The 26679-nt window shown below is 44.4% G+C and overlaps 1 protein-coding gene across 2 annotated transcripts; it reads right to left on the bottom strand.

Moving 5' to 3' along the window:
* Positions 1-957: 957 nt before the first annotated feature.
* Positions 958-25033, bottom strand: ASH2L (ASH2 like, histone lysine methyltransferase complex subunit). Of its 2 annotated transcripts, XM_082200434.1 has the most exons (17): positions 24864-25032; positions 21855-21924; positions 20264-20409; positions 17071-17159; positions 16130-16224; positions 15043-15138; positions 14081-14176; positions 13075-13150; positions 12128-12145; positions 9251-9344; positions 7257-7474; positions 5350-5517; positions 4395-4588; positions 3807-3899; positions 3610-3708; positions 2934-2993; positions 958-1184 (listed from the first exon to the last, which is right to left on the bottom strand). In XM_082200434.1, exons 1-17 carry the CDS (start codon positions 24998-25000, stop codon positions 1077-1079), a joined length of 1857 nt encoding a protein of 618 aa, XP_082056560.1. In that variant the 5' UTR covers positions 25001-25032; the 3' UTR covers positions 958-1076. The 2 variants fall into 2 exon arrangements, with proteins under 2 accessions (XP_082056560.1, XP_082056561.1); XM_082200435.1 differs by lacking the exon at positions 12128-12145 and having other exon boundaries at positions 24864-25033.
* Between the last annotated feature and the right edge of the window lie 1646 nt (positions 25034-26679).

Genomic DNA, 26679 nt, shown 5'->3' with positions numbered 1-26679 from the left:
CTGGAGTACACGGTGTCAGGCAGCTCCTTATCTCCCAACGCAAGCAAAGAATTCTATCTCCATGACACTTCAGTGGCAAAAGGGAAGAAGAAGAGGAGTTTGGATTTGATATCCCGCCTTTCACTCCCTTTAAGGAGTCTCAAAGCGGCTAACATTCTCCTTTCCCTTCCTCCCCCACAACAAACACTCCGTGAGAGAGAATTAAACATTTGTAAAAGTGCATATTGTGCCAGAGTGAAAAAACTTGTTTTACAGCAACCTCTCTCAAATGTTATCTGCTAGTTCATACTGTATAGCTTGTGTTATTATTATTAATTAAATTTATATGCCGCCCTATACCCGCAGGTCTCAGGGTGGTTCACAAGATAAAATTACAACATTAAAAAAACACAAAATATATAATCAAAATATAAACAGAAACAGCCAAATAACCCCTCCCACCAAAACACACACACGTAAAAATAGTTTAAAACAATTTTTTTAAAAATGAAAAACTACAATTAAAAATCAGCTTAAAGGAATGTAAACAGAATGCTCTGCTGGGCAGCATCAGTCCTTTTGTAGCCTGTCAGGCCCCACACTAGGCCTGGTGCAGGGAGGCAGGAGCAGGACCCTCAGGTTCTCAGCAGGAATTCTCAGCATTCAAGAGTAGTATTAAAATCATACAAGTTCCTCCTCCTCCTTTCCTCTCTACTGCGACTTCACTTTCCAGCTCAGGAATTTATGTCTGAGCAAGCCACTGTTGTTCTGACTGAAGCATGCATCCACGTCTGATAAACGGGACCCCTCTACTGCCTGCTACAACTGGGACTCATACCAAAGCCTTGCCATGTGTGCTGCTCCTGTTCAAGATTCCCACCAGCCAGCTAGGTCCCTTTTCAGGATACTGCATCTCCCCTCCCCATTTTCAGCCAGCATTCCACTGGAGGTTTAAGAGAGCGGCAATTAGTCCAGAAATTTTAAAAAAAACCAACCCAAAATTTATTTCTTTTCCACTTTACATCAAGTGATACTGTTTATTTTTTTGTAAAAACAAAACAAAAACAAAAAAAACACCCCAATATATACAATGTCTTTCAAGGTTCCCAAGGTGGACTGCGCCTCCCGTCAACTTCTGTTTCTACATGGTAGAGGACATCTGCCAGTGTGTGTTCCACCACAGCGACCCAGCCCATGTCACTGATCTGTGGAGAAGGAAGGGGGGGTGGGAGAGAAGGAGTCAGCTATCTCAGGGGACCTGTCTTGTTGCATTACAACTCCAACCATCCCTGACCATTAGCCATGTTGGCTGAAACTCGATGGAAGTTGATATCAAATATCTGGAGGGCCACAGCTTCCCCATCCACAGCTTATTTTGAACTTTTAAATTCTGCCTTTCCGTTAATTAAGCATCTAATGCGGCTTGCACATCAACGACATCTAATTAACCAAATGTTCTGGTGAAAGTGAAACTACAGATGATAAAAAAGCAGAAGCAGAAGACCGATGGGCCATCCATTTCCAGTGCTATTTAGTATCTGTATGAAGGCACTAGAAGTGATCAGCAGGAGAACTGGGGCAAAGGACGATCTGGTGACTATCAGCTCTATTTTTCTGCCGCAGTATCTCCATCAGAATTGGCCCTGGACCAGGGTCTGGATGCAGAAATTGGCTGAGAGAGGGCAAATAGATTTAAGTTTGGAGGCCAGGAAAATGGAGGCTCTGTGGGCAAGTGGCTCCCACAACTGAGAAACAGGCCCGTTGCAATGGGGATTGGAAAGAGTAATGGAGGTGAGTAGTATTTTGGCCTGCATGCTCCAAGTTTCTGTATCAGGTGCAAAGAACATGTGGTCCTGCAGATCTTGCGACTTCCATCATTTCTCGATGAATGGGTTATGCTGGCAGCAGCTGATGGGAGGGCCTGTTGCACACCTACCCGGGCAAAACCCAAGCTTTTTCCCCTGCCGGTGGTAACTGAAATGGGATTCTTAAAACAATCAGAATCCAATGAATGTTCCTCTAAAACAGGGGTGGCCAACTCCCGAGAGACTGCGATTTATTTTCAGAATTAAAATCTGGTGATGATCTACCAGTTTTTTTCGGTTCAGGTCAAAGTTGTTGAGCTGAGGGAAAGGGAGCCAGAAATCGACCCGCGATCTACCAAAACCTCATGGGGATCTACCAGTAGATCCTGCTTGACCTGTTAGACATCCCTGCTCTAAAACAAGCATTGAGAATCCAGATGTTTCTGGACTCCCAACTCCCGCTGGCTGGAGCAGTTGAGGACAGTGAGAGTTGAGGTCCAGCAACACGAGGGACCTAACCCTACAATGAAAACTGCCTGTCACAAACACACTCTTTGGGGTCAAGGGAAGAGCTGACCTGGAGTGTAGCACCTAATCTGTGCTTCTTTCAAGGTGGCAATTCAATCATAATCCAGAGCTAATTTTGCTCAGTGTTTCTGATGTGCAATGCAGTATGCATTGTATCCAACTAGCATTTACTCAGAGCAAAACTCACTGAAATGAATAGGCCTACATTAGCCATATATTTCCATGGGTCTACTCTGAGCATGACTGCATCTTTATGTACATACAGGAATTCTGCATGGCTGAGTGAGTTACTGTCTACAGAATCTAGCAACTGCCGCAAGTCCTTGGAATCAAGCTCCAATTATAGGTTTCTAGCTCTCATGAAAAATGCTTAGGAACACGACATGGTGTGGGATATTGTTTCATTTACCACACATTCCTTCCTTCATCCCTGTAGCTCTGCATCCTTGGTCTAACTCACATATTTTACTCCTACTGCTGAAATTTAGGTTTCTGGGTCAGTGAATCTGGGGATATTTTTTTTTGAACACACAGACTCTTAGACTCTCAACACACAAAGACTTGAAGTTTCCATTGCCCAAGAAAGTCACATGTCAAAATCATTCTCATATTCCTACTTACCGGGCGATAACTGATATCTCTTGGTGGATATTTGAAGTAGGGTCCAAAGTTTATAGAAACCTTTAAAAGGAAAATGACCTATTAGTTTAGTGCTATTGGGGGAAATGGTGCTATGAAAGACACCCAGTTGATAAGGATACTTTATAGAAATTTTAACAGGTTCGGTGAGTCTGGATAACTGCTAGTAAAATAGGAAAAGGAAGAATTGGGGGGGGGGAGCGCACAACTAGACAACTAAGCACAATTTAAATACCTCCTTTAGGGATGCCGAAGGAAAAAAACTAATTGAGAACCAGTGCTAGTCTGGAAGCAATAAAGTGACAAAGATCTCCATGCAGGCAAGAGAGCAGGCTGGTAGAGGAACAGGGCCCTCCCACCGGTGTAGAAACCAAATGGGCAGCCAGAGGAGAGAGTATCCCAGGGGCCAGGCCCCTTAGCCCTTGGCACTGGTGTAAACAGGTGGTGAGGAAGAGAGACCAGGGAGAATCTGGCACCTGCACATTAGCACCTGGACCTGTCAACTGCGAAAAGCTGGAAACACCTGCTTACCACAAGCACACAGCTAACGTTCATGCCAGTGTGGGCCTGGTTTTTGTTAAGGATCCAGACAACCCTCTTTGTTTCAAATCCAAGAGTTATCAGATGAACTCATGATCAGCCTCCCACTGGTACATACCGTGCAGCCTTTATACAGAGAGACGGCAGGGAAATAAACACCTTCAAAAATATCTTTGTATGCAACTCCTTGGCTGGCACCATTTTTATAGAAGATTATCTGAAAAGAGACAGACAGGGATCACACGAGGAGGCTTGCAGTTCTCCTTTATTGGGCAGGGCTTGCATGCAGATTTCTCCTTCCAAACGCCAACTTACTTGGCTTCCGTGAGCTTGTTTTAAACTCTTCTCAGCTTTATCCACAAAGTCCTTCTCTTCGAAGTACAAGTAGCTTTTGAACTTGATCAAAGCCTAAGAAGGTAAGCAGTGGAGTAGGACAAACACCTAGTCAAGGCACAAAAATGCAACTAGAATAGTGAAGCACAAACACTGGCTATTGAGGCAGAAAACCTCCACGCTTGCCAAATCCTGTGTGGAACTCAAGACACTTCAGTGAGATGGTACTTGCTGTTTATGACAGACTCGGAGGTTGAGGTGGTAACACCAGGAATGCACAATGGGACTGTGAGAAAAGCAAGGCAAGGCAAAAACGAAAAGCGTGTGTACTTGAATAGATGGACCACCAAAAAATGCTACCTTCTGTACCTTTCCCATTCAGCCTTTTTGCCATGAAGCAGAAGGACTGGAACTACCTAGTCCAAATATGTACTAGAGCTTAGTAAGAGACCCGAGGAGTCTACTATAATAGTTTATTATAGCATATGTATTCTCAGGACAGATCACACAGTGATCAAGGTCAAAGCTTGGCTCAAGTCTCCCCTTTGAAAGAGCACACCCCTTCCTTACCTTATCTTTGTAAGTATCTGGTAGTGATTTGGCAGTTTCGGTTTCATCTGGAAGGCTGATATAAAAACCAAGCACGTCTCCCTGGCCGTAGCTTGAGGAATAATGTTTGCCAATTGACTGGTGGAACTTGGTGCCTTTCTTGCTGCGCCAGGAGTAACTAAACTTGTCGTAGCCAAGGGGAGCCTGAAGGTTTCCTGCAGAAAAACCGGAGGTTCACAATAAGGTACCTGCCTGGACTTACATGCTATCTATATATAGTCAGAGGTCTCCTGGGAAGGGGGAGAAGGAATGAGGACAAAAGTTTATCGCCAATTTCTACCTGGGTGGGGAGGTGGCGGTGCTGGCCCAGATTTCCTTGCCTGCAGTGATGTACCCTGGCAGCCCTGCTGTGAGGGCAAGCAAGAAGGAAGAGTCATGCCTCAGTCCCCAGAGGGCGGCCAGTGTGTTAGCTGCGCTGGTGCAACAGCCCTTTGGAGATCCTAGAATGGATCCCACAGCAAGGCTTGGAGGCGTATGATGCAGCAACATTACTCAGCAAGCCTGGTAGCGCCAAGATGGGAGACTATTTGGGAACCTTAAGCCCAGCCCTGAGTGCTCACTGGAAGGACAGATCCTGAAGCTGAGGCTCCAGTACTTTGGCCACCTCATGAGAAGAGAAGACTCCCTGGAAAAGACCCTGATGTTGGGAAAGATGGAGGGCCCAAGGAGAAGGGGACGGCAGAGGACGAGATGGTGGGACAGTGTTCTCAAAGCTACAAACATGAGTTTGACCAAACTGCAGGAGGCGGTGGAAGGCAGGAGTGCCTGGCGTGCTCTGGTCCAGGGGGTCAAGAAGAGTCGGACACGACTAAACGACTGAACAACAACAACAAAGCACATTACCTTGGAGTTCTATGATGAGAGAAAGGCCAGGTACTAAATGTCAGTAAATAAAGCGCAGGGCCGGCGGGCTTACCTAGCGGCTGAGACCAACCAAGTCTGGCAGCTGTTTCAGGAGGCATCTCATCCACAGAGATCTCAAAGTACCAGGCTCCTTTCCGCACCCCATGTGAGGCTCGTACCATGGAGTAGCCTTTTTCTCCTATGACTGTCAATCTGTCATCTGAGATCTTCAATTGGGGAGCTGCAGTTGTTGTAAATAATTAATAATAATAAATTATTTGTACCCCACCCATCTGACTAGGTTGCCCTTGCCACTCGGGCGACTTCCAACATATACAAAAACGCAATAAAACATTACACATTAAAAAGCTTCCCTATACAGGGCTGCCTTCAGATGTCTTTTAAAGGTTATAATCTCCTTGACATCTGATGGGAGGGCGTTCCACAGGGTGGGCGCCACTACCGAGAAGGCCCTCTGCCTGGTTCTCTATATCTTCACTTTTTGGAGTTAGGGAGAGAGGAAGAATACTTAAAGCCTTCTGCGTGTTTAAATTATCAACTGTGAGCAAGTGAAGCAAGCACCAAGGACTGAAATGTTCTAAGATCTCTTCTCTGTTGCATCTGCATCATCATCATCATCATGATGTCTCAGTGCGGGTTACAACAATTATAAAATCAATATTAAACTCAGTGAAAACCAACTGCAGTCACAGGGGTAAGGTGGGTTCTGGAAACACAGGTCTCAGGTCTATTCATCAGAAATGATATAATGAAGGTGCCAGGCACACCCCTCTGAGGAATTTCACAATTCCTCAGGAGTTTCCACAGAAAATGCCATCTTCTGGGCCACAACAACCCCTTAATTTCTGAGGGTGGTGGAATTACCAATAAGGCCCCCTCTACTGATCTTAACACCTGAGAGGGTCTGTAGGAAAGGATGTTATCTTTCAGATATTTGGGGCCCAAGTCATTTAGGGCTTAAAACGCTGAAGAGAAATGGGTTATATGAGTTTCAAAAGGACCTCCTGTCAGTAATCCGTCTGCTGTATTTTGGACCAGTTCAAGTTTCTTCAAGGGCAGCTTTTAAAATTATGTGCAGAGCAAAGCTGTTTGAGGCCACAGTCTTATCTGTGCAACTTGAGTCTATTCTTGTTGTTACTTGCAGACGGGTAGGGAGGCTGCAGATACAGAGCTCAGCACCCATTCCTCTGCACTGGGTAACAAACTAAACTGCAGCACACTGTAGACTGACGCTGTGGACATCCCAGGGAGACCTTTGCCTCTGTTACAGGATGCCATTTTGAATCCTTCAGCTTCCTCTCAATGTGGGCCACACCACCTCTCCAGCTTGGATATTTGAAGCAGAAATAGCCAGGGGATGGGTGCTGACTTGTGACACCATGTGGAGTCAAGTTAGGCATGCTGCCATTATCAACATCATCATTGTACATGTCACCATATAAGCCATAAGGGACCCCTGACCATTAGGTCCAGTCGTGACCGACTCTGGGGTTGCGGTGCTCATCTCACTTTATTGGCCGAGGGAGCCGGCGTACAGCTTCTTGGTCATGTGGCCAGCATGACTAAGCCGCTTCTGGCAAACCAGAGCAGCGCACGGAAACGCCGTTCACCTTCCTGCCAGAGCGGTACCTATTTATCTACTTGCACTTTGATGTGCTTTCGAATTGCTAGGTTGGCAGGAGCAGGGACCAAGCAACGGGAGCTCACCCCGTCACGGGGATTCGAACCGCTGACCTTCTGATCAGCAAGTCCTAGGCTCTGTGGTTTAGCCCACAGCACCACCTGCGTCCTGTAAATGTCACACAGACATGCAAAGTCTGAAAAGCCTCTATGCAGAACACTTTTGGTAGCCTGTAGTAACACAGTGGTAAAGAAGTAGAAAATCTATCCCAGTTTTGCACCAGTGCTACATCTCCTGCAGCCTTGACCTATAAGTGTGGAAAGAGCGCTATTCCGTACCTCGGTCATGCAGAGCCAGGAGGACTCGTTCGTACAGGCAGGCTCTGTAGAGATCTCCAGGAATAGGCTTGCCTGCCCAGCAGTCTAGCTCTAGCTTCTCTGGGTCAGGGGCATGAGGGTCAGGCTCAGCCAAAATGTAACGGTATCCATCTTTATTAAAGGGGTGTTCCAACGGGTACCCATGGGGTGGAAGACGCTGGGCGGAGAACATAGGATCGCTGGGAAATGGAGAAAGAGGAATTGAAAATCTACGGAAGCACAGCTGATGGGAAGTAAGGAAAAAAAGTTGGTCATTCAACAACATTTCTCTTCCCTGAGCCCCTGCCCTGCTTTTGCTATTACTTATATAGATGTAAGAAGGAAGCCCCCCCCCCCAAGAGTGCATCATCAAGTATTTGGCTTTTCGTTTCAGAAGCATGCTCAACACTGCAGGATGCTTCGCCCCAAACTACCAGGCAAACAACTGCAGCAAAGGCAGGCACGAAACAGAGCATATCAAACCCCAAAGATCACCTAAGAAAATATATACGGCCCTTTTAAATTTGCAATGAATTGTACAATCTTTAGAATCACAGAATCTTACGAGTTGGAAGGGACCCAGGGGTCATCTAGTCCAGCCCCCTGCAATGCAGGAATCTCAGCTAAAGTATCCATGACAGACGGCCATCCAAGTTCTGTTTAAAAACCTCCAAGGAAGGAGAGTCCACCACCAGGCCCTGGAGATCTGAATACATTTAAAGTAGCCAGGTGTTCCCTTACTACCTCTTTTCCTATCTTGGGCTGCAGCTCCTTCCTTGCATCATTTATTGTGTTATCACCAGGTTGGGCATTGCTTTCCTTTTGGGTGAGGACAGAGGCAAAGTAGGTGTTGAGTAGTTCTGCCATTTCTCTGTCACCCAATAGCAGCTGTGGGGCCACCACTGAGAAGGCCATTTCTTGTGGGCTTGCCAACTCAATTTATTTTACCAGTGGTTATACAAAGACCCTCGGGGCAGATATTAGATCATAGGTAAAGGTACCCCTGCCCGTACGGGCGAGTTTTGGCAGACTCTAGGGTTGTGTGCTCATCTCACTCTATAGGCCAGGAGCCAGCGCTGTCCGCAGACACTTCCGGGTCACGTGGCCAGCGTGACAAGCTGCATCTGGCGAGCCAGCGCAGCACATGGAATGCCGTTTACCTTCCCACTGGTAAGCGGTCCCTATTTATCTACTTGCACCCGGGGGTGCTTTCGAACTGCTAGGTTGGCAGGCGCTGGGACCGAACGACGGGAGCGCACCCTGCCGCGGGGATTTGACCATGCGATCGGCAAGTCCTAGGCGCTGAGGTTTAACCCATATCATAGGCAGTGCCAAATCGTGGCAGATGGTCTTTATGGGAATCTGGCCTTATCACAGTCCAACTGGTTCAAAAGTAGTGTCACATGTTCAATCTACTGGCTGCTACTAGCATCTAAAGGTAAAGGACCCCTGACAGTTAAGTCCAGTCGCGAACAACTCTGGGGTTGCGGCACTCAGGTCATGTGGCCAGCATGACTAAGTCGCTTCTGGCGAAACCAGAGCAGTGCACGGAAACACCGTTTACCTTCCCGCCGGAGCGGTACCTATTTATCTACTTGCACTTTGACGTGCTTTCGAACTGCTAGGTTGGCAGGAGCATGGACCGAGCAACGGGAGCTCACTCCGTCGCGGGGATTCGAACCGCCGACCTTCCGATCGACAAGCCCTAGGCTCAGTGGTTTAGACCACAGTGCCACCCGCGTCACTGCTACTAGCATTTTGGGGCTGCATTTTGCACCAGCTAGAATGCCTGGCATTTTCTTTTATCACAGACTTTCCCCTATTTTCTACTGTTTAAACTGAACCATCTTGTGTAGTTTAGCACAAAAGTAATATACAACAGTAGTCAATAAATTATTTAAAAAGGTTACCATGTGGACAAGTTATTCCTTTTCCCTGATTATCTGCATACTAAAGGCAATCTCCTTCCTTCTTACCTCCTGGTTTTCTTGGTTGCACCTGTAGTCCCTCCATCTTGCTGCTTGCGTTTGGCACCTCTTCCTTTCCCACTAGTTCCTGCCACAATACCCCCTTGGGGAAGAAAATGCCACAAACATGTCTGTCATTTGAAAATACAACTCAAAGAGAGAGAGAGAATGAATCAATTCAACATTCCCTGGATGCGTTTGAATCTCAACAAAACCAGACATTTTTCAAGCAGAAGCAGAATTTTCATATCTAAAACTGTTTACATTTTGTTTGCTTCTTGGACTGTACTAAGTATAGCATCAATCACAGCGGCATTTTGACTAAGACAGAAGAATCTTAACACATCAAGTGTCACCAGGCACGTATTAATTTAAAAGCCAGTCATTGTCATCCCTTTCATGGAGATTCGAAACACATAAAATGAAAAAGGGAATTGAGTCAGTAAGGGAAGAGGAGGAGGAATAAATAAGCTACAATCAGATTGTCATTCATTTCAACACTACACAAAATCAGTGCTCAAATCATGGGGAGAAAAAGTCAGGGGATCCTTAATGAAACCCACAACCCTTACGCCATGACGCCTTCCAGGTTTTGACAAAAAAGCCTTCCCATGACCTGGGCAATCTTCTAAAAACAATTACTATGGGGACCAACACAAAAGGTAAGATTGCCACCCGCTCAAGTCCCCCTGTAATTTGAGCACTGCACAAAATAGTTAAGATACACTTGGACACACAATCTCCGCATCAACTATAAGCACCCGCCACTCAAAGACAGCAAACTAGAAAAACCAAAAGCACAAGATGTTTCTCTGCAGTGTTAGAAACCGATCGTTGGTGGTACCAACTGCTTGATAGTCCATGCGACTCTCCCCCCGCCCCTTCTTGTGCTTGCTTATCCAAGGGCCTTGGAGGTATGTATGCACCTGTGTGTGTGCCAGTGAAACGACAGCATCTACTTTGTGGCGGAAGCATTTGCAGCAATATTGGAGATGGCGGGCTCAGACCCTTTAGGACTTGGAGAAGGTATAAACAGCTGTATACACTACAAAAAGCTGCTAGCAAACTGAAAGGTGCCAAAGAAGATTGCCAAAGGAATCATACTAAAAATTATTTAACTGTTGATTACCTGTACCATATTTTGGGGTGGTTTTTTATGAGAAATGAGACAGAACCCATGTCCCTCTATGTGAGGCTATCAAGCCTGTGTGCTCCCAAAAGCGTGACTCAAAAAGTACATGAGTACACGACAGAAGTCTGGAAGGAGCTCAATCACAAGGCCAGGCCTGGACAACATAACAACCAAACGTTGGCTTAGCTCAGTGAAGACGCAAAAAGCAGCTATGTGCTCCTCTCTGAGACCCTGCAAGTTTGTGACGTGGGAATCAAGCCATCAGCTTCCAAACTCGTCACAATCGTGACACTTATTGCATCACATGGAGGAAATTCAGTGTTGCCACATGCATGTGACTGTCTCTTTTAATACCAGTTTTGTACTGAGTCACTGGAATGGAAGAAGTGACTGCTCAAGGTCCCCCCCCCCCCCATGCTTATGTTCAGAGGGCGATTCCAATTCACTTTAGATGACTCTGAGTGTTGAACTGTTCTGGATTCATTTGAAGGAATGGGCACAAAATATGAGCATCAACAGTAGACGTCTCCATTATGTACGCTCCCTGCTCCTGATGAACCCAGAGCTAAAAGTTTTTTGTACTGCAGACAACCACCTTCAAACAGTAGCATAAGTTGCCATAACTACAAGTGTAGCAAGCTTTGAAATCAGCATCTCTCTAGAAATGAAAGAAAATGCGGCCTTTGAAGGTTGTATTATATTTTGCACAACCATGACTCAAAATGCTTGTTCTAGCTTTCTAAATTTGGGTGAAAAATCAAAACAGAGACCTTCCACTTTCTAACTATACAGTGCCCCTTCTCAGTGTGAAACCAGGGAACCAGTTCTCTCTCGGCTCGGCAGAATGGGAACCTCTTAGAAAGGTCACTATCCAGCATATGACTGGCTCCTATTCTAAAACCGTGAAAACAGCTTTCATTTAAAAAACCCCAAACTGGACTTTGGAATCAACATCAGGTTTGTACTCCAGCCTTCCTTCAATGAGCTCTGAGCAAGAAACACTGGGGGTATGAATTTTAGCCTCAAAACAATCCTGAGGAATAGACTAGGCTGAGAAATTGGGACTTGTCACACGGAGCAGTGATTTCACTAAGGTGTCCTGAGCCTAAGAATAACAAACTCTTTCTCAGGACAACCTAGTTTACAGTGATTATAGCAAAGCTCATCAAATAAGTAAAGTAAAAACTGGTTGTCTGAATCCAAAAGTCAGTGTTAGCAAAAACTTGGTTTTAGTTGTAATTGTTTTAACACCTCTAATTAGGCAGAAAACCAAAAGGTGCAAATGTTCAAATCAATTTCTTAAAAGCCATTTCCCCCATGCATTTCTTATTTATTCTTACAGCTTGATTGTTTCAGCTCAAAATGGGCATCAGCGTTTCCTTGCCCTGAAACAACCCTGTAGGGAAGATTATCAGTATTCCTATTTTACAGTTGCTGAGGCTGAAGAGCCAGGGACATCTCAAGGCCTCCCAACAGAGGCCAAGTGAGCAGAATAAAATAAACTTGGAGAAAATGTAGTTTAAGTGACAAGTGAAAGGCAGAATGTGACCTTTAAAGCTTTTGATGCTTCACGTTAATGTGTAATTTGATGTGCCCTTTTAACGGTTATTCCCATAAATGTATATGACAGCCTTGGGATTAATTATTTTTAGCATGTAAAATGATTGGCAAACAAGAAAGGAAGGAAAAGAGAAAGAAAAGATTTTGTGAACCACAATACTTAAGTTTTAAGAAGCTGAAAAGTAAATATTCACCTCCCAAAGAGGCTCCACCTGAAAGAACAGAAGTTGCACCATGTAGTTGTCAAGTTTTAATGAGAGAAAAAAGAAAACACCACAGCATGAAATGGAGCTAAAAAACACTTATATTAGCCCTGCACATTACCAGTCTGCAAAAGTTATCTGCCTGATTTTCAATTTCCCCCTGCTAACTTCTACCAAGTGAGCTGATAGAGGAGAGAGGCATCTCTGCACCGTGAACCTCTTTGGTTTCTGTGAAGGCAGCAAATCAAAGGGTTCACTTTCCCTCTGTGGCCAGTATGGAAATGCAGCAAACCCACAGGCAACAGACAAGAGGTTGAGTGACTCCTCCCTCTTCCAGCAGCCCATCCACTCGCTCACACAGAATTCCGGCTACGGTGACCTGGCAAGTTGCTAAATATCAGAAAAAGACACCCATCTATATCGAAGATCCTGAACAAGATCTGCAGTACTTTAGGCTCAGCTTACAGGAAGCACAATCCTCTGGAAAGTTTGCCTGCACAGCCTGCTCTGGGATCAATGGGAGATGTGCAAGAGCACAGCCATGCTAATTTTTAAAAAAGAAAATCCAAATCCGAGCTGAGAAATTTCTAGCTTTCAGCATTTACAAATTCTTGAAAACATAGCTGCATGCAGTGAAATACAACCACAGATTCATTTTGCTAAATTCTGGGGGGCCAAGTGGTCAAATTTAATATTCTAAGGGTATCTCTCAGTTAGTAAGACTTCTAGGGTATCTCAAGATTAAGCTAGTTATGGCTGCAATCCCATGCATGCTACTGGAGAGTTGGCCCCATTGAATATAGTGGCACTTTCAAGGAAACATGCACAGGAATGCCATGTAAAGGGAATGCCATTTGAGCAATGAAGAAGCTGTTAGGGCTTGAGAATTTAAAATGTGCCATTCAGATTTCCCCACTTGGAAAAGAAAAGGAACTTGCCATTCAGACTTCCGGTGGTAGATACAGCACTGCTCTGTTTCTGGTTATCATACGCAGGGCCAATATTAGCAAGATCCTAAAAGAAGGAAAAATCAAATACACACCATTAAAAGTTACATGCCTTAGGCTGTTTGGATCAAATCTCACTGCTCAAGATCTGAGCATTTCAAAGATAAAGCAGGTCTTTTACAGCACAATCCCACCAAGCGTATTGACTCTGAAGGAAATCCCACTGTATTCAATGGGATTATTCCCAGGTTAAGTATGTTTAGGACTGAAGTTGTGCCAAGTAAATTTGTTAAATGTAACAATACAAATTATTTCTGTCCGACAAAGGGCCTCATCTCCCCAAGTGTCCAAGTTCCTGTTGTTCAATAGATCATTAAAGCAACCTGCTCAAAAGCATTGACAAATAATAATTCAGCAATATTTTGAAATGATCAAGTAACTGAGATAGCAAACATCACTATCCTGAAACTGCAGAGCTGAAGGGGGGCCAGTGCTGACCTCTGTCACCAGTCAGAAGCCTAGGGCCACTGAGAGGCTGCCTCTCAAGAATATCATCATGGCAAGGGGGGGGAGGGAGGGAGCAACCTGGCCTTATCTCTCAACCAAGGAAAGGCACAGCTGCTCCAAGACTCACTTTCTTCTTCCCTCCCCAACGTTTTTCCTTTCATCTTGTATCAGTTGGATTATCACTCTGTGCGCAGGGACTATTTTTTGAGCATTTAAAAAATCTTAGGATACAGCAAGCCCACACCTTGAGCACATTTAACTTGCACGCATTCAGTTTTATGAACTTGGCCAAAAAAAATTCACAAAATTTAAAAAGGGGTATAAAGGGGCCATGCGTCTGGGACTTTGGAAATCCCACTTGTCAGTGTATTTTGACTATACATAATTCTGGCTTTAGGAGCAATTCCCATAACATAACCCCCACATAGGTTGCAGGCATACTGTGCTTTAAAAATGTATAAACCTTACTCACTTTATTCCCATGACATACCTGGTCTAAGAGTCCAAATTTGGGGTAATCTTCCTCTGGATCTTTGCTTCCTGGGTCTGGATGTTCTTTTACCAAAAACACGTCCCTTTCTTTACACTAGAGTAGAACATTCAAACAAAATCATGTGCTAATGGCATAGTCAAAAGTACCTGGGATGTTATGTAGTGGGGTTTTTCCTGCCATAAAGACAAGCGCTTATGGTGGCTGAGATAAAATAGAGGCTGACATGATTTTATTTTTAAAAAATAAAGGGTACAGTAATGCAAACCAATGATTTTTTTTTTAAAAAACCCCAGCTTCTTAACCAAGCTTTAATAAAAAGAAATTTGCAATTTTGTTATGTCCCACTTCATACATATGTTTGAAGTACGCTTCCGAGCACAATTCAAAGTGTTCTTGCTGACCTTTAAAGCCTAAACTGTCTCGGCCCAGTATACCTGAAGGAGCATCTCCACCCCCGTCATTCAGGAACAAGGCGGAGGGCCTTCTCGGTAATGGCGCCCGCCCTATGGAATGCCCTCCCATCAGATGTCAACTATCTGACTTTTAGAAGACATCTGAAGGCAGCCCTGTTTATGGAAGTTTCTAATGTTTGATGTTTTATCGTGTTTTTAATCTTCTGTTGGGAGCAGGACTGTGGCTAGGGAATGGTGAGGTGGGCCCCCGCCAGGCGGGGGGGGGGGGCGCAGGAGCAAAATCGGCTAAAAATATGTCCATAAATATAAATATAAGAAATGGTTTTAAATAGACGGTGAATTGAATGGGTGGAGCGGGGGGTTGGAGGAGAGGCAGAAAGAAGAGCTAATTTGTCAATGGCTAGGAGGTGCAATCTGGACGGTTCTGCCAGGGGTGCAAAATCACCTAGCAAGGCTCTGGATGGGAGCCGCCCAGAGTGGCTGGAGAAACCCAGCCAGATGGGTGGGGTATTAATTATCATCATCATCATCATCATCATGACTCACCATTGTTTTTACAATATTATTCGGCCAAGTCATCTTCCCTGGTCTTTGTCGTGTCGTCATGCACTCCCAATACTTATCAATGAATGGTATAATATCCTGTTTGAAATCAAAGGCAAAAAAGGCAGAGTATTTTATTAAACAGATAAAATGGGACTTTGGGGAGAAACTTGGTAATCTATACCAGTGGTTCCCAATCAGCTAAGTACTGCAGACCCCGTTTTTCAGAAGTCAAGCCATGGACCTCCTACTTTGGAAAATTCTGATATCTCCATGGTAGTTTTTGTTATGTGACTGGTGCCACAGACCCCTGGGTGGGTTACACAGACCACCATTTGGGAATCACCAATCTACATGATTATCTACTTATTTCTAGCATTTAAGCTACTGGACAAAATATATTAGCGGGCAAAGTCTAAAGAACATGAAATAAATTCACCAAGGTACAGTTCCATGAAAACTTACTGCAGTGTGCATAACTTGCAGGGTATAATCTGTGTTTTCCAACGCAAAAAGCACATTACTGATGAAGGCATAGTTAAGAACCAAGGCCTTTGACAGTTTCCACGAACTAAAATAATGGAGATAATTTGAGGCTCTCTGTGAGGATAGCAAGCGTACATACCAAATACAGTGGAACCTCGGTTTTCAAACATCTTGGCTGCCAAACGTTTCAGAAGCCGAACGCTGAAAACCCGGAAGTGAATGCTTCCTTTTTTGAATGCACCTCGGAAATCAAATGGCTTCTGAGGCATGTTTCTCATCCCCCCCCCATTTAATTTGCGAACAGCCCTTTGATCCTCAGTTTTCGAACGTTTCGGAGGTCAAATGGTCTTCCGGAATGGATAATGTTCAAAAACCGAGGTTCCACTGTACAAGGATACGGTTTAGTTTTCACTGATATGGCACCCCTGTTTTGAACTGTACCATTTCATATGGAAGATAAGGGGTTGCATAACCGTCCTCCACAGGCAAAAATTCCCTCTGGTATCTGCGAGATGAGTTCTATCTTAGCTGTCCCCTAAATTCTTCCACGTGCTTCAAAGCATACAGAATGCCAAGAGCTACAACTGTGACAATTAACCTCTACCTTATCTTTTGAAAACATTGTTTTCGGGTGTTCATCTTGGGTCCTCGATTGCCAGGTTAAGTTTGCCAGCGCACTAAGACACATTTCCTTCAGATCTTCAGGGAAAGAACAGATACAGAAATGAAGCAGGCTATCTTTGGCTGCCCTGCACAAGCAAAACATACTACTATCATGGAAGCATCAGGTGATGAAAAGGCTTTTGGTGAATTGGGAAAGATGTAGAGAGCTGGTGAAATGGTTTGACAGGAAAGGAGCAATCGGGTGGGCTACACATCTTATAGCTCTGGAATTTCTTCCAAATGCAGCAACTACAATGCCGGGTCAGATGAGAAATGCTTCAAGCTCTCTTTGCTTTTGGCAATTAGCTCGATGTCTCCCAGAATGTCACACAAAACTCACAATGGAAGATTCGAAATTGTTCAAAATGGCATAAAGGCCGGACATAAGGGCCATGGCTCATTTGACTCTTCCTGTGAACAATTTTTATATAAAATCAACAAGGAGAGAAAAGGTAACCAAAACACTCAATATTTAAGTGAAATCGGAGTTTCTAGTGGCACAGCTTTGGAAGAATTTGGAAACTTATTTTATCTGGTTCCAAATGAAAGCATGAGGCATTTTAGAATCTGCTGCATTTGGTAGAGACTTCAAGGTAGCATATTAGAATTGGGTTATCAGCAGCTTTTGGCAACATGGTCTTTGATTCATATCATAAAACCTTTCATCCTGGTTAACTGAAATCATCTCTAGCCAAGGACTTTGAGATTCAACAGGTTAGCATTCTGCCATGAAAGAGGATATTCTCACAGTTATATTGAAGGCTGTCATATACATAATGAGAAAAGGGGAAATCATGATAATCCCACCTTTTGAAAGTTATAGATTTAGAAGTATAGGAACAAATAAAAGACAAGACATTTCCCCCTTGCTGGCTTGCTTACTTGCTTGTTTTCTTAAGAAGTACGTGTTCCCACTGTGATGACAAATATTGCAATGGAAACTGTAGTTGGTCATAAAAGGCAGGCAGGCTCTGGAAAACAAAAATGCAGGGCTCCTTTTCTTACTTTAAAATAAGTAACGAGTACTGGCTTCTGACAGAGGAATAAAATCCCCATCAATTTTATAGAATTAGAGCTAACAATACTAAAGGATTTAAGATGGAAAACTACCTTAAAGCCTCCCCATCCTATTTTTAACCACTCTTGAAGTTTGGGTTCTAGAGTGAGTTTGAAGTGTCTAGAGAGGCAGAACTAAGAAACAAAATATATCAAAATTTCATGCAACTTTTCCACAAAGACACTGAGATATAGCCTAATCTATGCATAATGCTCTTCAAATTATGACCCATATTCAACCTCTTCCCATTTTAGCCAAGTAATCCCAACCCCAGATTCTTCTAAAAACTAAGGAAGCCATCACAAAAGGTGAATAGGCTGACTGCCCCCACCCCAACTTCCTTGTAGGTCAAGCCCTGATCTACAATCTACTTAAGATAATGTACCTGCATTTAAATATTCCAGATATTGGGGAAAGGCAGTAGCTCAGTGACAAGCTCTGCTTCACGTGAAGAAGATCCCGGTTTCAGTCCCCGGTAACTCCTGACATAGCCCCTGCCTGAAACCCTGGAGTGTTGCTACCCAGTATAGTCAATACTAAGCAAGTGGCCCAATGGTATAAAGGCAGCTTCCTGTGTTCCAGGTCTAAGCAAGTGCCTAGTCTCAATGCAGCAAAGAATTCCCACCTCAACCCCACAAGAGAGACTGTACCTTGGGGGTTGCTATCTTGCAACACAGCCTGCAGGCTGGCTCACTCGCTTGAGCCACCTGAAGCCCCTGCTTGGTTAACATCAATTTTGGTGCATGAAAGTTGCTGTGTTGCAGTGCAAAGTTGGAAAAGAATGGCTTCAAATGATGGAGTTGGAAGATACTAACTTTGTGAGACCAATCTTTCAATTTCAGATCAAGTGAGCCGAGTAGATGGCCTACAAACCACAGCTTTAAGACCAGTTCATTAAAATTCACATAGCTACAAAAATATTTTTCAAGCCCCACTTTGTTTACTGACTCCATGGAATGTTGCAATTCAGCTCAACCTCTTTGGATCCTTTTATTTAGAATGAGCCAGCAAAATAGCCTTTGCTCGCTCCGTTTAAGCCAAGGTTGTCAGCATTTCAGGGAAATACCAGCAAGCAAATAGAAATTCAACTTTTCATGGAATTACAAAAAATGTAAACATCCAGGACTGTAATTCATAAACAGTATACTCAGGATAACTGAAATAGATGGGTTTTCTCAAATTAAGTAGGTTAAGGACTGCAGCTCCACAGCGTTGTTTGGCACAATTTGTTTTATTATCACTTCTCAGTTCTATGTGTGCTCGATGCTACACAAACACAGAGAAGCAAGGTCATTGCCACAGTTCATTATGCAGCAAGTTCATTAGGCAGCAGAATATTACTTAAAGAAATCATAAAACTAATGCCTATTTTACCCAGCAGTCCTATAAAACGTTTGCCGCTTCACAAATCACACGCCAGCTAAGATAAAACCGAGGTTTTAGCTTAAGGTTAAATTAATTGAAAATTTATAAAAGAATAAAAAGGTAAAGGTACCCCTGCCCGAACGGGCCAGTCTTGACAGACTCTGGGGTTTGTGCGCCCATCTCACATTTATTGGCCGGGGGCCAGCGCTGTCCGGGGACACTTCCGGGTCACGTGGCCAGCGTGACATCGCTGCTCTGGCGAGCCAGAGCCGCACACGGAACGCCGTTTACCTTCCCGCTGGTAAGCGGTACCTATTTATCTACTTGCCCCCGGGGGTGCTTTCGAACTGCTAGGTGGGCAGGCGCTGGGACCGAGCAGCGGGAGCGCACCCCGCCGCGGGGATTCGAACCGCCGACCTTTCGATCGGCAAGCCCTAGGCGTTGAGGCTTTAGCCCACAGCGCCACCCGCGTCCCCTATAAAAGAATGGATATTGTGTATTTCTTTCACAAGCTGAGAGTTGGAAGAATTCTTGGGGAAGCCTGCAGTTTAACCACTTGATATTTACTGGTACCATGAACTATTCAATAATGTTCAGCATGGACATCAAGAAAATGACATGCAAAACTCAACAAAACAGAATCAAAGTTTTGTCTAAGGGATTATTATTTCTGTGTAGAAAATCAGTTGCTACAGTGTTGTTGTTTCCTCCTTTTATTTTTTTACAGTGGAAAAATCATTTATCATATAATAGTTTTTTGGTGTTTATGTTAAGAATACCTTGCTGCACACGTATCCACAAAAAAAGCTATAAAGGCATATGGCTAAAAAGCAAGAGAGAGATTCCGAAATAGAATTTCTAAAGTCAGCATAACTCAGTGCATGACTACTTGGGAGAAGGTATCAGTATTTTCAATGGAGCTTTCTCGCAGGTAGGTATAGGACTGAAGCCAATGAGCAGTATTCCATGCAGTACTATAATTGTTCCAAGATGGCGGTGCATTCATACGCTGCGGCTCTGAGCTCCCAATACTTCACCTACTCACGCACAAAACTGGTACTAAGAGAGCTGAGTGGGGGGTGCTTGTGTAATCTCACTGTATACAAGTTGTACAAGTGACGATAAAGTATTTCAATTTCAATAATGAACATTCCATCTGCACAAGCATTGCAGCTTGCCAGACAAAACAATCTCCCCTCTCCTCTCCCCCCCCCATGCACTGTTCTGGGGGAGCTGCCCCAGAGCCAATGGGGGGGGGCATGAGAGCCATGGGGAAGCCCTATGATGCAAGCAGAAGTCCTCACACAAGACCTGCTAGGTGAATCCTGCCCAATACCTTAGGTAGCATTTTTCTTTATGGCTAGCAGTTTAATAAGCACTGCTTTGAGAGAAAAAACTAACACTGTGCTGTCATAGAAAATTAAAGCCCCAGTGAATTCAGTGGTGCTGACCTCCAAGTAAATACATTTAGAAAACGATTAGGTAGCTGAGCTCATACTGCCCTCTTCTGGAATTACAAAACTTTTCATACAGAAATTGACAACATTTAGAAAGTTCTTTAAGATGTGTCTATTAGGAGGACCAAACTAGAATCCGAGTACAAGCGGGAATCACATGGCTCAAAAAGGAGGAAAAACTGCAAATACTACATACGTGGTATCAATGCCAAATGTTTCTGCCGTAAACCATTTGGTGCAAATTCCACACTGCAGCTCAATTTCTCCCAGCTGTCGTCCGTTCTCTTCATCTACTGAGCCGGTCTGATTATCCATAACTTCAGAACTGTCGCCAACACCCTCCTGTAACAACATCAGTGCAAGTGTACCAAAGGAAGAGCTAAGAACAACATCTATTATGCTTCTATCCCACCCTTCCTCCATGGAACTTGAAGTGGTACACACAGCTCTTCCCCTGCTTTATATCCTCACAACAACCCTATGAGGTGGGTTGGGCTGAGAGATCCAAACTTATTTCATGAACTGTATGGCTGTGATTTCTACAGTCCTAGTCCAACACTAATGGACACATTTCAATGCCTTTTGCTAGGCTAGTTTTGCCAGAATGGAAGACACAAGTTATGACATTCATCTCATTTAAGAACAATTGCAACAAGTGTGGGGTTTTTTTAAACATTAGTTTTCCATGATACAGAAAGAGATCACTTCTACATCTTGGTACAATAAGCTTCCTTTTCCAAATTTTCAGAACCCTATAAAAGCTGCTGTTTTATGTATTAATTTGATCGTTTAAATTCTGGTTTTTAACAACTTTGTAACTGTAAAAATTAATTGTAAGTCGACTAGAGACTGCCCTGTGTTAAGATGCAATTATTTAATTTTCTAGTCACATAAGTGTATAAATTGGATGGAAAACAAACAAACATAAAAAAACAAACTATATAGTGAAGTAAGAGAAGAAAAGTTTGTGGGTAAACTTTGATCACACCAACCCCACAGAGGCTCAGGAATTCACTTTGTCTTGGTTTGCATTAGCATGCCACATTGAAATAATTTTCCACCTTGGGATAGGAATACATGGATCCACTTTAGCCCACTATCCAGGAGCAGTAAAAGACAAAGATGTTGCACTTCATAGACAGGTGGCCAAAGGCCAAATTTTACCTTAGGGTGCTGTTTTCAGAGTTAACAAACATTTTTTGGCAGATGGTTTTTAAAAACCAGTACAAAGCATGTTACAATAGAAAGTGTTAGAAACCCCACCATGAACAGTGCATAATTCATCTGATTCATCTGTCCAGTGGTAAGCAATGTGGAATCTCAAACCCTCCCCCCGCCCCAGTATGCTGCTATCCTTCTGGTTAAAAGGCAATCTGCCAATAAGTCAAAATTCTCACCTTTAAAACCTTCTCATCTTCTCCCATTCCTTTATAATAACCATGTTGTTCCTTTGCAACACAACACATCAGCAATCCCTAAGTAGCCTAAGAAGTGCATGAGATTTGTGCCATGAATATTTTGCTTTACTTTTGGAGAGCTGAAGAACATGCCTTCCCTTTCTTCACTGACTACAAAATAGTCTAGCAACAAACATGATAACGACTGGCGCTTTAATCATGCCAGGGGCTCCTTTAACAGGCTTTGTGGATGCACTACTGTTCTGTGGTGCCCAATATGACATCCAGGGACTGAAAGACTACCTCCAAATCCCCAAACAGTTCATTCACAGGGCACATAGCTCTTCCCATGCATGTGGTATCCCAGCAGAGTAGACTCAGTTCACGTACCAGTGCATCCTTTCCACTGGAAGACTCCGTCTCCATGGTGGCGGTGACATCGGCCAGGGATGCATCCCCCCTGAAGGACACAGAAAGTCATCATCATGTTTTGTACACTTTTTATGCATTATAGAATCACAGAGTTGTAAGGGACCTGGAGGGTCATCAGTCCAACTCCCTGCAATGCAGGAATCTCTACTAAAGCATCCATAACAGATGGCCATCCAACCTCTGCTTTAAAACCTCCAAGATAGGTTGATATGCAGGACAGCTATGAAAAAGAACATACATTAAAAAAGCAAGGCACACACAAAAACCACTCTACTGTCCATTCAGCCATTCTGCATCATACATGGGTAGGCAAAGTAAGGCCCGGCAGCCGGAGCCAGCCCAATCGCCTTCTAAATCCGGCCAGCGGGTGGTCTGGGAATCAGTGTGTTTTTTACATGGGTAGAATGTGTGCTTTTATTTAAAATGCATCTCTGGGTTATTTGTGAGGCATAGGAATTCGTTCATTTTTTTTTCTTCAAATTATATAGTCCAGCCCCCCCCCACAAGGTCTAGGCAACAGCCCCCTGCTGAAAAAGTTTGCTGACCCTATCTGACCTTAATCTATTGTTAACCAGAGATTAACCCTGACCTGACACAGGTCCACAAAGTGAAAAGGAGGCCTAAATGTAGAAGTGTGCCTTTATTCCTAGAAGAGAAAGCTTCTTCAACGAAGTTTAAAAGAAAAGGAAAATCTTGAGCTATCTCAAGTTTCTCCGTCATCAGGGTCCTTCTCATACTCAGTAGTCAGATGCTTGTCCAGAGAGCACATTGAGATAGGAGTCTCACTCAGGTTTGGTACCTTGGTACAGTTTCCTTGGCTGCCTCCTGAGCAAGTAAGCGTACACAGGGGCCAGGATAGGAAAAAGGAAACTGCCTTATGCCATGTCAAACTATTTGTCCATCTGACCCAGCACTGCCCACGACTGGCAGAAGCTCGCTGCTAGAGTGTTAGGTGGAGGTCTTTCCCATCACCTATCAACTGAATTAGAGCCTGAACCTGGGATATTCAGCATGCAAAACATGTGCTCTTCCACTGAAAAAAAATTGCCCATGCACATCAAATCTCTTGTCCTTGCTTCTGATCTAGGAAGGGAAATTGCACTCACAAACTTCCTTTTACACACGCATACTTGCTGAATCAGGCATGCACAACAGCATTACGTTTATGCCCTGTCTTTCTATCACGGCATTCAAGGCAGCATATCTGTAGCGGAGAAAACAGGCTGTCATGCAGGGATGGCTGCTCCACTTGAAATCCTGCACCCTCCTGCACTAGGAGCCTTCAGGACAGAGCTAGTAATGGAAGAGGGTTTCTGATCTTCTGCGTTTAAGCATAAACATTTTTTTGGGGGGGGGGGAGAGACTGCTCACACTAAAGACCGGGTGGGGGGAAAAGGGAAGTATTTACCTGGGGTCAAAAAATGTTGGTGAAGGTGTCAGGTGGACTTCATTGGATAAAGCATTCCACACACAGGGAACCACAACTAAGAAGGCCCCCTGATTTGTCAACATCCTCCAAGCCTCCCTCACTAATTTTTATTAGTGTTACTCTACTACCGCTTTATTTTCTACAAACTGCTTTAAGCGCAAAAGTATCTGTGGAAAATGTGAAATAAACTGGCTTACTATATGGTTCCTCACCCTGATTTTATTCTTACAACCCTGTGAGTTAGGCAACACAAGAGATAGTTATGCGACCCCCGAGCGGTCGCCATCCATCGTTCTGCCCAGACGCTGAGGTCCAGTGCCAAGGGCCTTCTGGTGGTTCCCTCATTGCGAGAAGCAAAGCTACAGGGAACCAAGCAGAGGGCCTTTTCGGTAGTGGCACCCGCCCTGTGGAACGTCCTCCCACCAGATGTCAATAAGATAAACTACTACCTGACATTTAGAAGACATCTGAAGGCAGCCCTGTTCAGGGAAGTTTTTAATGTGTGACATTTTAATGTATTTTTAATCTTTGTTGGAAGCCGCCCAGAGTGGCTGGGGAAACCCAGCCAAACGGGCAGGGTACAAATAATAATAATAATTATTAATTCTAGTAACCAACCCAATGTCCCCACCGAGCTCCACGGCCAAGTGGGAATTTGCAGTTGGGTACCTCCTGCCCCACCCTGATGCTCCAGCCATTACATCACACTTGATTACGCTTGGAAACAAGTGGCCTTAGAATGAATCAGAACACAGGCCCACTTAGCTAAGATAACTTCTAAATCTAGAATGAATGGCTCTGGCTTTTTCGGGTTTCTGTGGAAGGAACTTTCTCACCCATAGCTGGAGATTAACTTTACTGTTATTTCTCTGAACAGGGCCAAGAGAATGGCAGGGTGAGCACATGCCACATGGATGACAGAGCAAGCTCATTTCCCGCTGCTCCAGAGGGCAGGACCCGAACCGACAGATTCAAATTGCAAATAAGGAGATTCCAACCAGAACATTCTGACCATAGGAGATGCTCCATCAATGTGGAACCAACTCTCTAGGAGTGTGGCAGGCTCTTCTTCACTGGAGGCTTTTAAGCAAGAGGCTGGGCGACCATCTATCCTGGATGCTTTCGTTAATATTCTTGAATTGCAGGAGGGTTGGACTAGATGACCCCTGGGGCCCCCTTCCGACCCTGCAATTCCATGGCTGAACTCTCTTGCTCAGGTACAGCCCCATTCCTAGGGCGGGGGGAGGCAGTGCAGACAGCTGGCGCCTGCAGGCAGCATGAACACCGGCTGGGAAGCAGCAATGGGTTCTGGGTTCAAGAACAGCGCCTGCGAGAAAAGCACAGGGAGAATCGCTGCAAGGTTGGGGCGGGCAGAAAGGCGGACGTAGCTGATTGGGCAGGACGGCACTGCTGTGACCAATGAGAGGCAGGCCCGAGAGCCCCGACCAATAGGAGCAGGCGGCGGGAGCCGAGGCTCCCTAGCCAATAGCAGCGGCGGTGCCCGCTTTTCTCCCTCAGCCGTTATCGCCGGGCCTCACCCGGTCTCGGAGTCCCCTGTCCCCTGCTCCGCTGAGCCCGAGGCCTCCCCGGTCGTAGATCCCGGAGCCGCCGGAGGAGTAGCCTCTTCCTCTCCTCCCTCGTCCGGCGCTGGAGCCGCCGCTCCCGCCGCCGCCATCTTCCCGCTAGAAACAGGTTCTCGCGAGAACTCCTGCCTGAACTCTCGCGAGATACTCTCTGTAACGCTTCCTCCCTCCCCCCTTTATATTAAAGGGGCAATGTCACACTCGTTTTCTTAAACGGGCGATGCGATCCACTGCGGGCTTGCAGCGAAGTCTCTGGACTTGGGATGCCGCAGCAATTAAACTATAGCGAGGGGGCGGGCGGGAATGTAGTAATATTATATATTTATTAATATCCTATTTTATTCCCTGTTAGGGACCCAAGTCGGCTTAAAGAAAACAATCTGAACATAAAGGGGAGGGGGAAAATAAGCATTAAAAGCAATTAAACATTCATAGAATTAAAACTACACACATACGCACACGTATTTTGTAGATATAAAAAATCTATTAAAGCCATACCAATAATTACAATAAAAACAGCACCCCTCAACGTTGCATCTGAAGCTGAATGCAGTGACTAAAACTTTCCCCCTGATCCTGGGTCTAAGTCTCATTGAACCCAACAGGACTTAATTTTCTGTAGACCTACCTAGAATTGCGCTGATTCGTAAGGAATCAGCTCCAGGCTCCAGTGCCATTCGTGCCATCAATTTTCAGCCTGCTGCTCCAACTCAATGCGATCTGATTCTACACATTATCTCAGTAATTCTTGCAACAGTGGAGGCGAATATGTGGTCCTCCAGGTGTTCTTGGGCTCCAGCTCCCATCAACCCAAGTCAGCATGGCCAATCTGAGAAGAATGGGAGCTGTGGTTTGTTTGGAGAGCCACAGGTTATCACCCTTACCTTGCAACAAGTCTGCAAAGTAGCTGTGGTTTAGGCTGTGGTTAAGGCCAGTAAGTGATCTATTTTATTTTTATTTATTTGAAGAGTTTATTTTTGCACTGGTGGTTTCAAAGTTCAAACAGCAAGCACTGGACAGGTTCTTACTACAGTGTTAGACTTCAGACTGCAGATGGAGGCTCACTACTGGCAACGTTTTTCTACATTCCCCATTCCTCCAAAATTCCCTGCCACCCAGAAAACTGGACAAAGGGAGAAACTTTCTAACTTATGTCCCATACTCCTGGGCAGGCTTTTTGCTCTTAAGGCAGCACCTTTCAGTTTCAATGGCGTCAGGTAACAGAAGCAGCTAACTGCCCACTGAATCTCCTAGTCCTCTGCTTTCTTTTCCATTCCTTCCCATCAAATGGGGGGTGGGTGGGTTCTAGAGATTAGAGGACTCATTGAACCTCCACATTTTATTCCGTTCCAGTATCAATACGTAGCTGTATTAAAAATAATACCATTTATTTTCATAAACCAGAGATTGTATAACAATGTTTTTAAAGGTAGATAGACTGCCTTGATAAAAACACAACCACTTTAGTAAAATAACAACAACCAGAAGGGCCTATTTAGAGCAAAGCCTAACTGTAACTCAAATTGTTGTTTGGGGTTATATCCAGTGCTAGCCCAACACAGAGTCTGCCTGCTGAAATTAAGGAACCAAAGGCAGCCTTGTTCATTAACTTCAGTGGGTCTACTCTCAATAGGACTAGCACTAGATACAACGCTGTGTCTTTATTGAATTGGGAATTCTGTAATGCTTTATATTTAGATGTTTAAATAGATCATTTTGCTTTTTTAACTTTTTTTTTTAAAAAATAGAATATGGTAAGGTATGCAGTAAA

Source organism: Podarcis vaucheri (genome assembly GCF_965113315.1).
Source record: "Podarcis vaucheri genome assembly, chromosome: 15".
Classification (NCBI taxonomy): Eukaryota; Metazoa; Chordata; class Lepidosauria; order Squamata; family Lacertidae; genus Podarcis; species Podarcis vaucheri.
This window is presented reverse-complemented; position numbering and strand designations above follow the sequence as displayed.